Below are 12,196 nucleotides of genomic sequence, written 5' to 3'. Positions count from 1 at the left end.
TGTTGCATGGCTAAACACTTATAAGGTCCCAAAGGCGAGACCTATTGGCTATGCCAATGCTTGTTGTAACAATACAACCGTCCCGGGGCGGTGAATTCTGATAGTTATAATGCTTCAGCTGGAGTGTCATTCAGTGGGTCTCCTGTGCTGTGAAACCGAAGCTGGGCAGACAGATAAAGAAGCCTTCCTGCCAGGGTCCCTGCTGCCTGAAAGAAATGCAAATGTGTGAAACGAGTTAACCTGCGAATGTAAAGGATACTTGGGAGCCGGCACTGGCTTTGACTGATCGATTCACTAGAAGCTTTTTGATGACAAAGATTTCAGCTTTTTGAGTGGTGGTGCAGAGTTAACAACTGGGCTGTGAAGTGAGTGATTTTAATTGTTATTGTATTTATATAGCATTTACTACCCCTGACGAGGTGTCAAAGGAATGGCAATGTAAAAAAAACTGCATTACATACAGTCTGGGTATTACTAAAATCTATATTTTGGAAGCACCATTTTATCCTAAACCTTTTTACAAATTTTGTAGCAACCTATATTACTTTATGTGTATTGCAGCTTTAAAATAATGATTTACATGTGCACTGTGCTTTCTGTCACAAGTTGTGACTTTGTAGCACTATAAATACACAAGTCGCTATTCTCCACTGTACCAACCAAGATTTAATTCAGTGGCTCTCTGATTACATGCAGACCGCTGAGTAACAACTTTTTTAATGGATTTTTCATTTAAGCTGCACATTATTTTATATGTAGTTACCTGAGGGTGAAAGACCCCCCAAAAACTTGCAGAACATATTCTTTTTTTAGCCCCACATGTGACCCTGCCCCCAATGCATGTAGCATCACAGTTTGATCACTGAATAACAGACCACACCTGTGCCCTCCCTTGTGGTGTCCTTACACCAGCATGCATCATTTACACCTGTCGCAAGCCCCGGGCACCAGTGGACGACGACGGACAAACACGATACACCTAAAAGCAGGGAAAAGAGCGCTGCACCTACGCGTTGTTGTAGCCGGGGTGGTCCAGGTCGTGACAGATTGCTGCGGTCATCAGAACCAGGATATTGGCTTGAGAAAGCGTCTCCTGCAGGAAGACGACAAGCGGTTACAAAAGAGCATATTCTATTAATGTACTGCACATTTTTTTCTTTAGCCTGGAGCAGGTGCCTTCAAGAGTCAGGAAGTGATGCAAACAGATAAATGAACAGAACTGTGCAGTGTCCTAGTGAGGGGGGTGGTTTCAGGTGACGGGGGCGGGGTCATGAAGTGGTGGCTATCGGAAAGGGCAAGTAGTGTTGGGGTTCATGTAGCTGAACTGTATACGCTCTGTGACACGTTCCCAGGCAACCAACTTTTGTTGCACCCCATATTCTAACCTTCCTGCGACTTCTTGGCGCTTTCTTGCATCCCTCTAGTTTCACGGCACGTGGTGAGGTAGGCCCAGCCCTTATCAAGACGCCCTTCTTTCAGATACTTGATGTAATGTCAGTCACAACACCACAAACTGATTGCCACTGTGTGCTCAAACCATAGGGGCTGACATCAGCGTTGTCGGAAGCTTTTTACGCCATTGGTAGAATCGAGAGAAATCCCTGCCCCAAAAACTCCACACCTTTTAATTGAGAATGTTTTTTATGCAGAAACCTTTGTTTTAGTAAAACTCTCAAGCAAATCTTTTTGTCTGCTGCATAAGTGAGAAATATAACTTAATGAATGTTCACTATTTTTGCGGAACAAAGATCCGCAAAAAAGTATGTTTAGTGTTTCTTCCCAGCAAAGCCCTCTTTTGCAGATTTCTTTGTCACTCGTTTATTTTCTAACAAAAAAACCATTAGGGCAGAGGAGCGTCACCCCACTGTTATGCAGCAGAGAAATGAAGGAAACATAAAATGATAATAACTCGATATTATGATCATGTATTGTTTTCCCGCTGTGGCAACTCTGCGGGCGGGGCTCTGATGACAGAGCAGGGGAGGAGTCGCTTGCCCACTCCAAGTGCGGATGAATATTTGGCCGGCCGTCTCGGGCCATCCAAACAGTATTGCACACTTTGGTGTCAGCCTGGGTGGAGAACATGTCCAGGCTCCCAGCCCCTGGCTGTGCACTGAACCACGGTGCTCAGACCAATCACAGCGCTGCATTGCAGCGTTGTGATTGGATGCTTCTTGTTCTGGCCCGACGGGAGAGACGGCCCCGGGGAGATGGAGGAGAGACATGGTGATCAGGTAGGTCTTTTTTACACCCTCTTAATCCCCACTCCCCCATTCCCGATCCATGCCGTCAGCCACTGCGTTATTTTCACACAATAGAATAACATGTGTGTAGAAGAGTCCTAACCTCTGCCTCTTTCAGCTCTATTTTGTGTTTTTACACCGTCAATCACACAAATGTTAAGCCATCCACATTATGATCTATATTGATGTCAAATTATGGATTAATGAACTAAGGGGCATATTTACAAGGAGGCGATAATAAATTATCGCCGCTTTAGCGGCCGTTTTCGGCCGAAAAGCGGCGATAATTTTATCGCCTAATTAGCAAGGTCACGCTAACGCGTGAAACCTTGCTTTAGCGTACGAAATCTTAACGCCCACCTTTGCATCTCTAATGAGATACAAAGTGGGCGTTCCTGACCTGACATGATAGGAGAAATTTCACTAAGCGACATTTCTCCTATCATCGAGCCCCACGCTATTAAGGATAGCGGCAGGGCAGGAAAAGTAGCGATAACCCCTGTTATCACTACTTTCCTTACGCCTGCTTCAGGACTGACTTAGCCATGAGATCCTATGGAAGGTGGATATCATGGCTAAGTTTGTGGGGCCCTATCATCAAGCTAACACCACACTACGTGAGATTATCGCTGGGGTTCCAGCGATAATCTCACGTTAGGCAGTTAGCATGAGGATTTTTATCGCTTTTGAGATAAGCGTTGCTAATAGCACGCTATATCAGCGATAAAAATCCACGCTAGCCGGCGATAATTATCCTAGCGCTAAGTGCGCTTAGCGATAATTCCGCCGGTTGTTGTTGATATGCCCCTAATGTTTTCTGCTTTCAGCTATCGTTAACTAATGAATTATAGATTGAATATGTTCTTTCGAACCAGATTTACATAAAAATAGTTCATCAAATGTATTCATTTATGAATTTATCATTGTTCAGGACACTTTTCATGTAAAGATTGAATTCATCCTTGTGACTTCTTTCAAATGATTATATTTCTAAATTTTTAATATTGCATCTAAAAGAATCTAAAAAATTAAAAATGATCTTTTGAAGAAAAAAATATGAATACAAGTTTCCTTGGTTATGAGATAAATTGTCATTATATTGTCTATCACATGTTAGTCGGAACACTGTATGCCTCATATTTATATCAATTGCTCAAGTTTGTTTTCAAATATTTGGATGTTTTTCCCTGTGCTTGGCAAGTCATTTGTACGCAGGGGCCCCTTATTTCCAAAATGATCTTTCTGCCTAATGTCCATGCACCTTCTCCTTTCCCCTTTCCCCTTTGTCCCCTACCTCCTTATATGGTCTGTTTCCTTTTCTTCCAAATCTCTGTCCTGCTCTCATCTTTCTACAGCTCCTGTCTAAACTGTGCATTGGAAAGAATGTCTGCAGCGGGTAATGTGCCACAACTTCCGGCCCAAGTGCAACAGTGAGCAACCGTCCCACAACTACCCCGCACAAATCCATGGGGTTAATAACAAGCATTGGCAAAGCCAAAAGAACTGTCACGGGGTGCCAGCTTTTTAGTTTTGTCAACGCTTCTTTAGTTTTGTCATAGTTTTAGTAAAGAAGGGAGGCTGGGTCTCTTATAAATAGTAGAGCAAGAAGGGAGGCTGGCACAGTTATATATAGCACAGCAAGAAGGGAGGCTGGCACAGTTATACATAGCAGAGCAAGAAGGGAGGCTGGCACAGATATACATAACAGAGCAAGAAGGGAGGCTGGCACAGATATACATAACACAGCAAGAAGGGAGACTGGCACAGATATACATAGCAGAGCAAGAAGGGAGACTGGCACAGATATACATACCAGAACAAGAAGGGAGGCTGACACAGATATACATAGCAGAGCAAGAAGGGAGGCTGGCACAGATATACATAGCAGAGCAAGAAGGGAGACTGGCACAGATATACATAGCAGAGCAAGAAGGAAGGCTGGCACAGATATACATAGCAGAGCAAGAAGGGAGGCTGGCACAGATATACATAGCAGAGCAAGAAGGAAGGCTGGCACAGATATACATAGCAGAGCAAGAAGGAAGGCTGGCACAGATATACATAACAGAGCAAGAAGGGAGGCTGGCACAGATATACATAACAGAGCAAGAAGGGAGACTGGCACAGATATGCATAACAGAGCAAGAAGGGAGGCTGACACAGATATACATAACAGAGCAAGAAGGGAGACTGGCACAGATATACATAACAGAGCAAGAAGGGAGACTGGCACAGATATGCATAGCAGAGCAAGAAGGAAGGCTGGCACAGATATACATAGCAGAGCAAGAAGGGAGACTGGCACAGATATACATAACAGAGCAAGAAGGGAGGCTGGCACAGATATACATAGCAGAGCAAGAAGAGAGGCTGGCACAGATATACATAACAGAGCAAGAAGGGAGACTGGCACAGATATGCATAACAGAGCAAGAAGGGAGGCTGGCACAGATATACATAACAGAGCAAGAAGGGAGACTGGCACAGATATACATAACAGAGCAAGAAGGGAGACTGGCACAGATATGCATAGCAGAGCAAGAAGGAAGGCTGGCACAGATATACATAACAGAGCAAGAATGGAGGCTGGCACAGATATGCATAGCAGAGCAAGAAGGAAGGCTGGCACAGATATACATAACAGAGCAAGAAGGGAGGCTGGCACAGATATACATAACAGAGCAAGAAGGGAGGCTGGCACAGATATACATAGCAGAGCAAGAAGGGAGCTGGCACAGTTATACATAGCAGAGCAAGAAGGGACGCTGGCACAGTTATACATAGCAGAGCACCAAGGAGGGCTGGCACAGTTATACATAGCAGAGCAAGAAGGGAGGCTGGCACAGTTATACATAACAGAGCAAGAAGAGAGGCTGACACAGATATACATAACAGAGCAAGAAGGGAGACTGGCACAGATATACATAGCAGAGCAAGAAGGGAGGCTGGCACAGATATACATAACAGAGCAAGAAGAGAGGCTGGCACAGATATACATAGCAGAGCAAGAAGGGAGGCTGGCACAGATATACATAGCAGAGAAAGAAGGGAGGCTGGCACAGTTATACATAACAGACTAAGATGATTGGCTCGCACAGTTATACATAGCAGAGCAAGAAGGGAGGCTGGCACAGTTATACATAACAGAGCAAGAAGGGAGGCTGGCACAGTTATACATAGCAGAGCAAGAAGGGAGGCTGGCACAGATATACATAGCAGAGCAAGAAGGGAGGCTGGCACAGATATACATAGCAGAGCAAGAAGGGAGGCTGGCACAGATATACATAGCAGAGAAAGAAGGGAGGCTGGCACAGTTATACATAACAGAGCAAGAAGGGAGGCTGGCACAGTTATACATAGCAGAGCAAGAAGGGAGGCTGGCACAGATATACATAGCAGAGCAAGAAGGGAGGCTGGCACAGATATACATAGCAGAGCAAGAAGGGAGGCTGGCACAGATATACATAGCAGAGAAAGAAGGGAGGCTGGCACAGATATACATTGCAGAGAAAGAAGGGATGCTGGCACAGATATACCTAGCAGAGCAAGAAGGTAGGCTGGGTCGGTTATACATAGCAGAGCAAGAAGGGAGGCTGGCACAGATATACATAGCAGAGCAATTAGGGATGCTGGCGCAGATATACATAACACAGCAAGAAGGGAGGCTGGCACATATATACATAGCAGAGCAAGAAGGGAGGCTGGCACAGATATACATAACACAGCAAGAAGGGAGGCTGGCACAGTTATACATAGCAGAGCAAGAAGGGAGGCTGGCACAGATATACATAACACAGCATGAAGGGAGGCTGGCACATATATACATAACAGAGCATGAAGGGAGGCTGGCACAGATATACATAACACAGCAAGAAGGGAGGCTGGCACAGATATACATACCAGAACAAGAAGGGAGGCTGGCACAGATATACATAGCAGAGCAAGAAGGGAGGCTGGCACAGATATACATAGCAGAGAAAGAAGGGAGGCTGGCACAGATATACATTGCAGAGAAAGAAGGGAGGCTGGCATAGTTATACATAGCAGAGCAAGAAGGGAGGCTGGCACAGATATACATAACACAGCAAGAAGGGAGGCTGGCACAGATATACATAACACAGCAAGAAGGGAGGCTGGCACATATATACATAGCAGAGCAAGAAGGGAGGCTGGCACAGATATACATAGCAGAGCAAGAAGGGAGGCTGGCACAGATATACATAGCAGAGCAAGACGGGAGGCTGGGTCTGTTTGCAAAAGAACAAAATATGGAGCAGAGATGGTGGATGCAAAACTGGTGCTGGGGTTGGTCTTAGCAGAAGAGCTTGTGGAGGCAGATGTGCTCTGCAGGACGCTGAAGAAGGGAGGATGCTCTTTGTTTATAGAAGTAGAGGTGGGGGGCAGAAGAAGCTTGGTTATAATATCAGTAGAAGAGGAAGTGCAAGCTAGGCTGGGTCAGGTCTAGACGAGGAAGGAGGAGGAATGCTGGCTTGGATACAGAAGAGGAGGTAGAAGAGAGACTGGGTCAGGTGAGGAAGATGACACTGAAGGGAAGCTAGCCCTGGTCCAAAAGAAGAAACAGAACACAGCCTGGCTCAGGTCTAGAAGAAAAAACAGAACAGAAGGCGGTTTAAGTCTAGAATAAGCAGGTTTGTCACGGTCTAGACGAATCAGAAGGGAGGCTGGCTCAGGACTAGCCGGACTAAAAGAGGAAGCAGTAAGGAGCCTAGCTCAAGTCTAGAAGAAGCAAAGGGGAGGTCTAGAAGACAAAACAAGAAGAAGGCCGGTTCAAGTATCGAAGACGCAGAAGGGAGGTTGGCCCATGTCTAGAAGACGCATAAGGGAGGCTGGTCCATGTCTAGAAGAAGCAGAAGGGAGGCTGGTACAGGTCTAGAAGAAGCAGAAGGGAGGCTGGTACAGGTCTAGAAGAAGCAGAAGGGAAGCTGGTACAGGTCTAGAAGAGGATTGAGAATGGAGACTGGCTGAAGTCTAGAAGAAGCAGAAGATAGCCTAGAAGAGAGAACAGAAAGGAAGCTGGTTCAAGTATAGAAGAGAAAACTGAAGGGACATATCTAGAAGAAGGAAGCTGGGGGGAGGTTGATCCATGTCCAGAAGAATTAGAAGAGAGGCTGTCTGAGGTCTAGAAGGAAGCAGAAGAGAGACCGGCCCATTTCTAGAAGAAGCAGAAGGGAGGCGGTGTCAAATCTAAATGGAAGACAACCATTGGCACACTGATCAGAGACTCACCTGAAGGTTGCACAACGAGATCATGCTGTACATCATCTGGGCGACGCAAAAGCAGTGCCGAAAGTTGTGGAACGGGTTATTCCTGTAGTTATCATGGATGCAGAGCTGCAACGGAAGAGGAAACACGTGTTCGAAGTCAAAGGCCATCATACCAGCAGAGCAGGTCACTATACTAGGAGACTAGGGCTCTGTACCAGAAGGTCTGGCCACTTCCTGGTCACTGTACCAAGAGCCAGGCTATTGTAGAAGCCAATCAAGACACTGTGAGGTCACCATACCAGGAGAGCAGGTCACTATATGCGGACACCACTTCACTATGAAAGTTGCAAGTCCATGTCACTGTATAGGAAGACCAGGACACTCTATGGGGAGACCAGGAAACTGTTTGGTGACACTAGGTCACTATATGAGGGAAGCATGACCCTGTATGGGAACACCAGGTCCTTGTATGGGGACTCCTGGTCACTATATGGAAACACAAGGTCACTATATGGGGAGGCCAAGTTACTGTATGGGAAGACCAGGTCACTATAAGAGGGGAGCTGTTTACATATGGGAAGACCAGGTCACTGTATGGGGAGGCCAGGTAACTGTAGGAACTAACCAGGTCACTGTTCAGGGATACCAGGCACTGTATGGGGGGACCAGGTTACCATAGCCTCTAACTAAACTTAAGCAGAGGGCGTCTGAAGCCATGCTGAGACTGGCGATAGAGGCCATAGTGGCCAGAAGCCCTGAGTGCATACAACCTGCCCCCTGAGTGCATGCCGCCTGCCCCTGAGTGCATACAGCCTGCCCCCTGAGTGCATATAGCCTACCCACTGGGAGCATACAGCCTGCCCCCTGAGTGCATACAGTCTGCCCCCTGAGTGGGGCCACAGCGGCCAGGAGCCCTGCGTGCATACAACCTGCGCCCTGCGTGCATACAACCTGCCCCCTGAGTGCATACCGCTGGCCCCCTGAGTGCATACCGCCTGCCCCTTGAGTGCATGCCGCCTACCCACTGAGGGCATACAGCCTGCCCCCTGAGTGCATACAGCCTGCCCCCTGAGTGCATACAGTCTGCCCCCTGAATGCATACAGCCTGCCCCCTGAGTGCATATAGCCTGCCCCCTGAGTGGGGCCACAGTGGTCAGGAGCCCTGCGTGCATACCACCTGCCCCCTGAGTGCATACCGCCTGCCCCCTGAGTGCATGCCGCCTGCCCCTGAGTGCATACAGCCTACCCCCTAAGGGAATACAGCCTGCCTCCTGAGTTCATACAGTCTGCCCCCTGAATGCATACAGACCGCCCCCTGAGTGCATATAGCCTGCCCCCTGAGTGGGGCACAGCGGCCAGGAGCCCTGCGTGCATACAACCTGCCCCCTGAATGCATACCGCCTGCCCCCTGAGTGCATATCGCCTGGCTCCTGAGTGCATGCCGCCTGCCCCTGACTGCATACGGTCTGCCCCCTGAGTGCATATAGCCTGCCCCCTGAGTGAAGCATACCTTTCCCTGCTCCGGATGCAAACTGAACACCAGTTTCACATCCAGGCCTGCTATCAAGTGGTGCCATTAAGTGCTAAATTACAAAGCATGGTGTGATTCATTCAGTGTGTTGAGATTCTTTCTTTAGGACTCAGGGGCCCCTTGCGCCACCTCTACGTCACCTTTCCCATGTTAAAAATGACGCAAAAGTTGCACAAGGGCCCTGTAAATAAGCCCCTCAGTCTTCGGTGAAATACTCAGGTACACTGATGCGCTGGGTGTGCTTGACTCCCTCAGTGCTCAGTCACTCACTCAGTAATCAGAAACTCACTCAGTTTGCTGTGACTTTCTCAATAATCAATACCTCACTCAGTGTTCTGTGACTCACGCGGTGTGTTGTGCATCACACAGTGTGCTATGAGTCACTCTGTATTCAATAATTCACTCAGTAATCAGAGCTCAGTATTCAATCTTCCACTCAGTGCGCTGTATCTCACGCGGGCTTATACTCAGTCTGCTGGCATTACTTCAGTGTCCTCTGTGCTGTCACTCACTCAGTATTCAGTGACTCACTCAGGCTGCTGCTTCTGCGTGTCATCCTTACCAGCCATCTCTTCAGGGTGATCGCGTTGATGCCGAATGTTGCTACCAGGCCCAGGTCGTGGTACATGTGCTCCAAGCAGCTCAGCATCTGTGGAGAGGAGGGGGGGGTCTCGGTCACTAGGGGTCACTCACTTTACAAGCATATTTCCTACTCATTGGGGGTCCCCACCCAGGCACTCCTAAGCCAGCCTGTCCCATCCGAGGCAGTCCTAAGGCATTCTGTCCCATCCCAGGCAGTCCTAAGACATGGTGTCCCATCCCAGGCAGTCCTAAAACAGCCTGTCCCATCCCAGGCAGTCCTAAGCCAGCCTGTCCCATCCCTGGCAGTGCTAAGGCAGCCTGTCCCATCCCAGGCAGTCCTAAGGCATGGTGCCCCATCCCTGGCAGTCCTAAGGCATGGTGTCCCATCCCAGACAGTCTTAAGGCATGGTGTCCCATCCCAGACAGTCCTAAGTCATGGTGTCACATCCCCGGCAGTCCTAAGGCATGGTGTCCCATCCCCAGCAGTCCTAAGCCAGCCTGTCCCATCCCAGGCAGCCCTAAGGCATGGTGTCCCATCCTAGACAGTCCTAAGGGACGGTGTCCCATCCCCGGCAGTCCTAAGGAATGGTGTCCCATCCCCGGCAATCCTAAGGCAGCCTGTCCCATCCCAGGCAGTCCTAAGGCATGGTGTCCCATCCCCGGCAGTCCTAAGGCATGGTGTCCCATCCCCAGCAGTCCCAAGCCAGCCTGTCCCATCCCAGGCAGTCCTAAGGCATGGTGTCCCATCCCCGGCAGTCCTAAGCCAGCCTGTCCCATCCCAGGCAGTCCTAAGGCATGGTGTCCCATCCCCGGCAGTCCTAAGGCATGGTGTCCCATCCCCAGCAGTTCTAAGCCAGCCTGTCCCATCCCAGGCAGTCTTAAGGCATGCTGTCCCATCCCAGGCAGTCCTAAGGCATGGTGTCCCATCCCAGGCAGTCCTAAGCCAGCCTGTCCCATCCCAGGCAGTCCTAAGGCATGGTGTCCCATCCCAAGCAGTCATAAGCCAGCCAGTCCCATCCGAGTCAGTCCTAAGTCAGCCTGTCCCATCCCAGGCAGTCCTAAGGCAACCTGTCCCATCCCAGTCAGCCCTAAGGCAACCTGACCCATACAAGTAGTCCTAAGGCAGCCTGTCCCATCCCAGGCACTCCTAAGGCATGGTGTCCCATCCCAGGCAGTCCTAAGGCAGCCTCTCCCATCCCAGGCAGTCCTAAGCCAGCCTGTCCCATTCCAGGCAGTCCTAAGGCATGGTGTCCTATCCCAGGCAGTCCTAAGCCAGCCTGTCACATCTCTGGTAGTCCTAAAGCAGCCTGTCCCATCCCAGGCAGTCCTAAGCCAGCCTGTCCCATCCCAGGCAATCCTAAAGCCAGCCTGTCCCATCCCTGGCAGTCCTAAGGCAGCCGGTCCCATCCCAGGCAGTCCTATGCCAGCCTGTCCCAGCCCAGGCAGTCCTAAGGCATGGTGTCCCATCCCAGGCAGTCCTAAGCCAGCCTGTCCCATCCCAGGCTGTCCTAAGGCATGGTGTCCCACCCCAGGCAGTCCTAAGCCAGTCTGTCCCATCCCAGGCTGTCCTAAGGCATGGTGTCCCATCCCAGGCAGTCTTAAGGCATGGTGTCCCATCCCAGGCAGTCCTAAGGCATTGTGTCCCATCCCAGGCAGTCCTAAGCCAGCTTGTCCCATCCCAGGCAGTCCTAAGGTATGGTGTCCCATCCCAGGCACTCCTAAGGCATGGTGTCCCATCCCAGGCAGGCCTAAGGCATGGTGTCTCATCCCAGGCAGTCTTAAGACATGGTGTCCCATCCCAGGCTGTCCTAGGGCATGGTGTCCCATCCCAGGCAGTCCCAAGCCAGCCTGTCCCATCCCAGGCTGTCTTAAGGCATGGTGTCCCATCCCAGGCAGTCTTAAGGCATGGTGTCCCATCCCAGGCAGTCTTAAGACATGGTGTCCCATCCCAGGCAGTCCTAAGGCATTGTGTCCATCCCAGGCAGTCCTAAGCCAGCTTGTCCCATCCCAGGCAGTCCTAAGGTATGGTGTCCCATCCCAGGCAGTCCTACGGCATTGTGTCCTATCCCAGGCAGTCCTAAGGCAGTCTCTCCCATCCCAGGAAGTCCTAAGCCAGCCTATCCCATCCCAGGCAGTCCTAAGGCAGCCTGTCCCATCCGAGGCAGCCCTAAACCAGCCGGTCCCATCCCTGGCAGTCCTAAGCCAGCCTGTCCCATCCCAGTCAGTCCTAAAGCATGGTGTCCCATCCCAGGCAGACCTAAACCAGCCTGTCCCATCCCAGGCAGTCCTAAGTTATGGTGTCCCATCCCAGGCAGTCCTAAGCCAGCCTGTCCCATCCCAGGCAGTCCTAATGCACCCTGTCCCATACAAGCAGTCCTAAGGCATCTTGTCCCATCCCAGGCAGTCCTAAGGCATGGTGTCCCATCCGAGACAGTCCTAAGGCAACCTGTCCCATCCCAGGCAGTCCTAAGCCAGCCTGTCCCATCCCAGGCAGTCCTAAGGCAACCTGTCCTATACAAGCAGTCCTAAGGCAGCCTGTCCCATCTGAGGCAGTCCTAAGCCAGCCTGCCCCATCCCAGGCAGCCCTAAGGCAACCTGTCCCATCCCAGGCAGC

At 50.1% G+C, this 12,196-nt stretch overlaps 1 protein-coding gene across 1 annotated transcript in view; it reads right to left on the bottom strand.

The window, feature by feature from the left end:
- Positions 1 to 12,196, bottom strand: part of PDE9A (phosphodiesterase 9A) — a 427,071-nt gene that overhangs the window by 96,866 nt on the left and 318,009 nt on the right. Inside the window, exons 10-12 of the mRNA XM_085623687.1 lie at positions 9,563 to 9,649; positions 7,491 to 7,595; positions 1,011 to 1,093 (exon numbers count right to left, since the gene is read on the bottom strand). Of these exons, the coding sequence (XP_085479813.1) occupies positions 1,011 to 1,093; positions 7,491 to 7,595; positions 9,563 to 9,649 (275 nt within the window). The remainder of the gene's footprint in view (positions 1 to 1,010; positions 1,094 to 7,490; positions 7,596 to 9,562; positions 9,650 to 12,196) is intronic.

Source organism: Triturus cristatus, chromosome 8, assembly GCF_964204655.1.
Source record: "Triturus cristatus chromosome 8, aTriCri1.1, whole genome shotgun sequence".
NCBI classification, from domain to species: Eukaryota; Metazoa; Chordata; class Amphibia; order Caudata; family Salamandridae; genus Triturus; species Triturus cristatus.
Note: the sequence above shows the minus strand (reverse complement) of the source record. Positions and strands in the feature narration are given on the sequence as shown.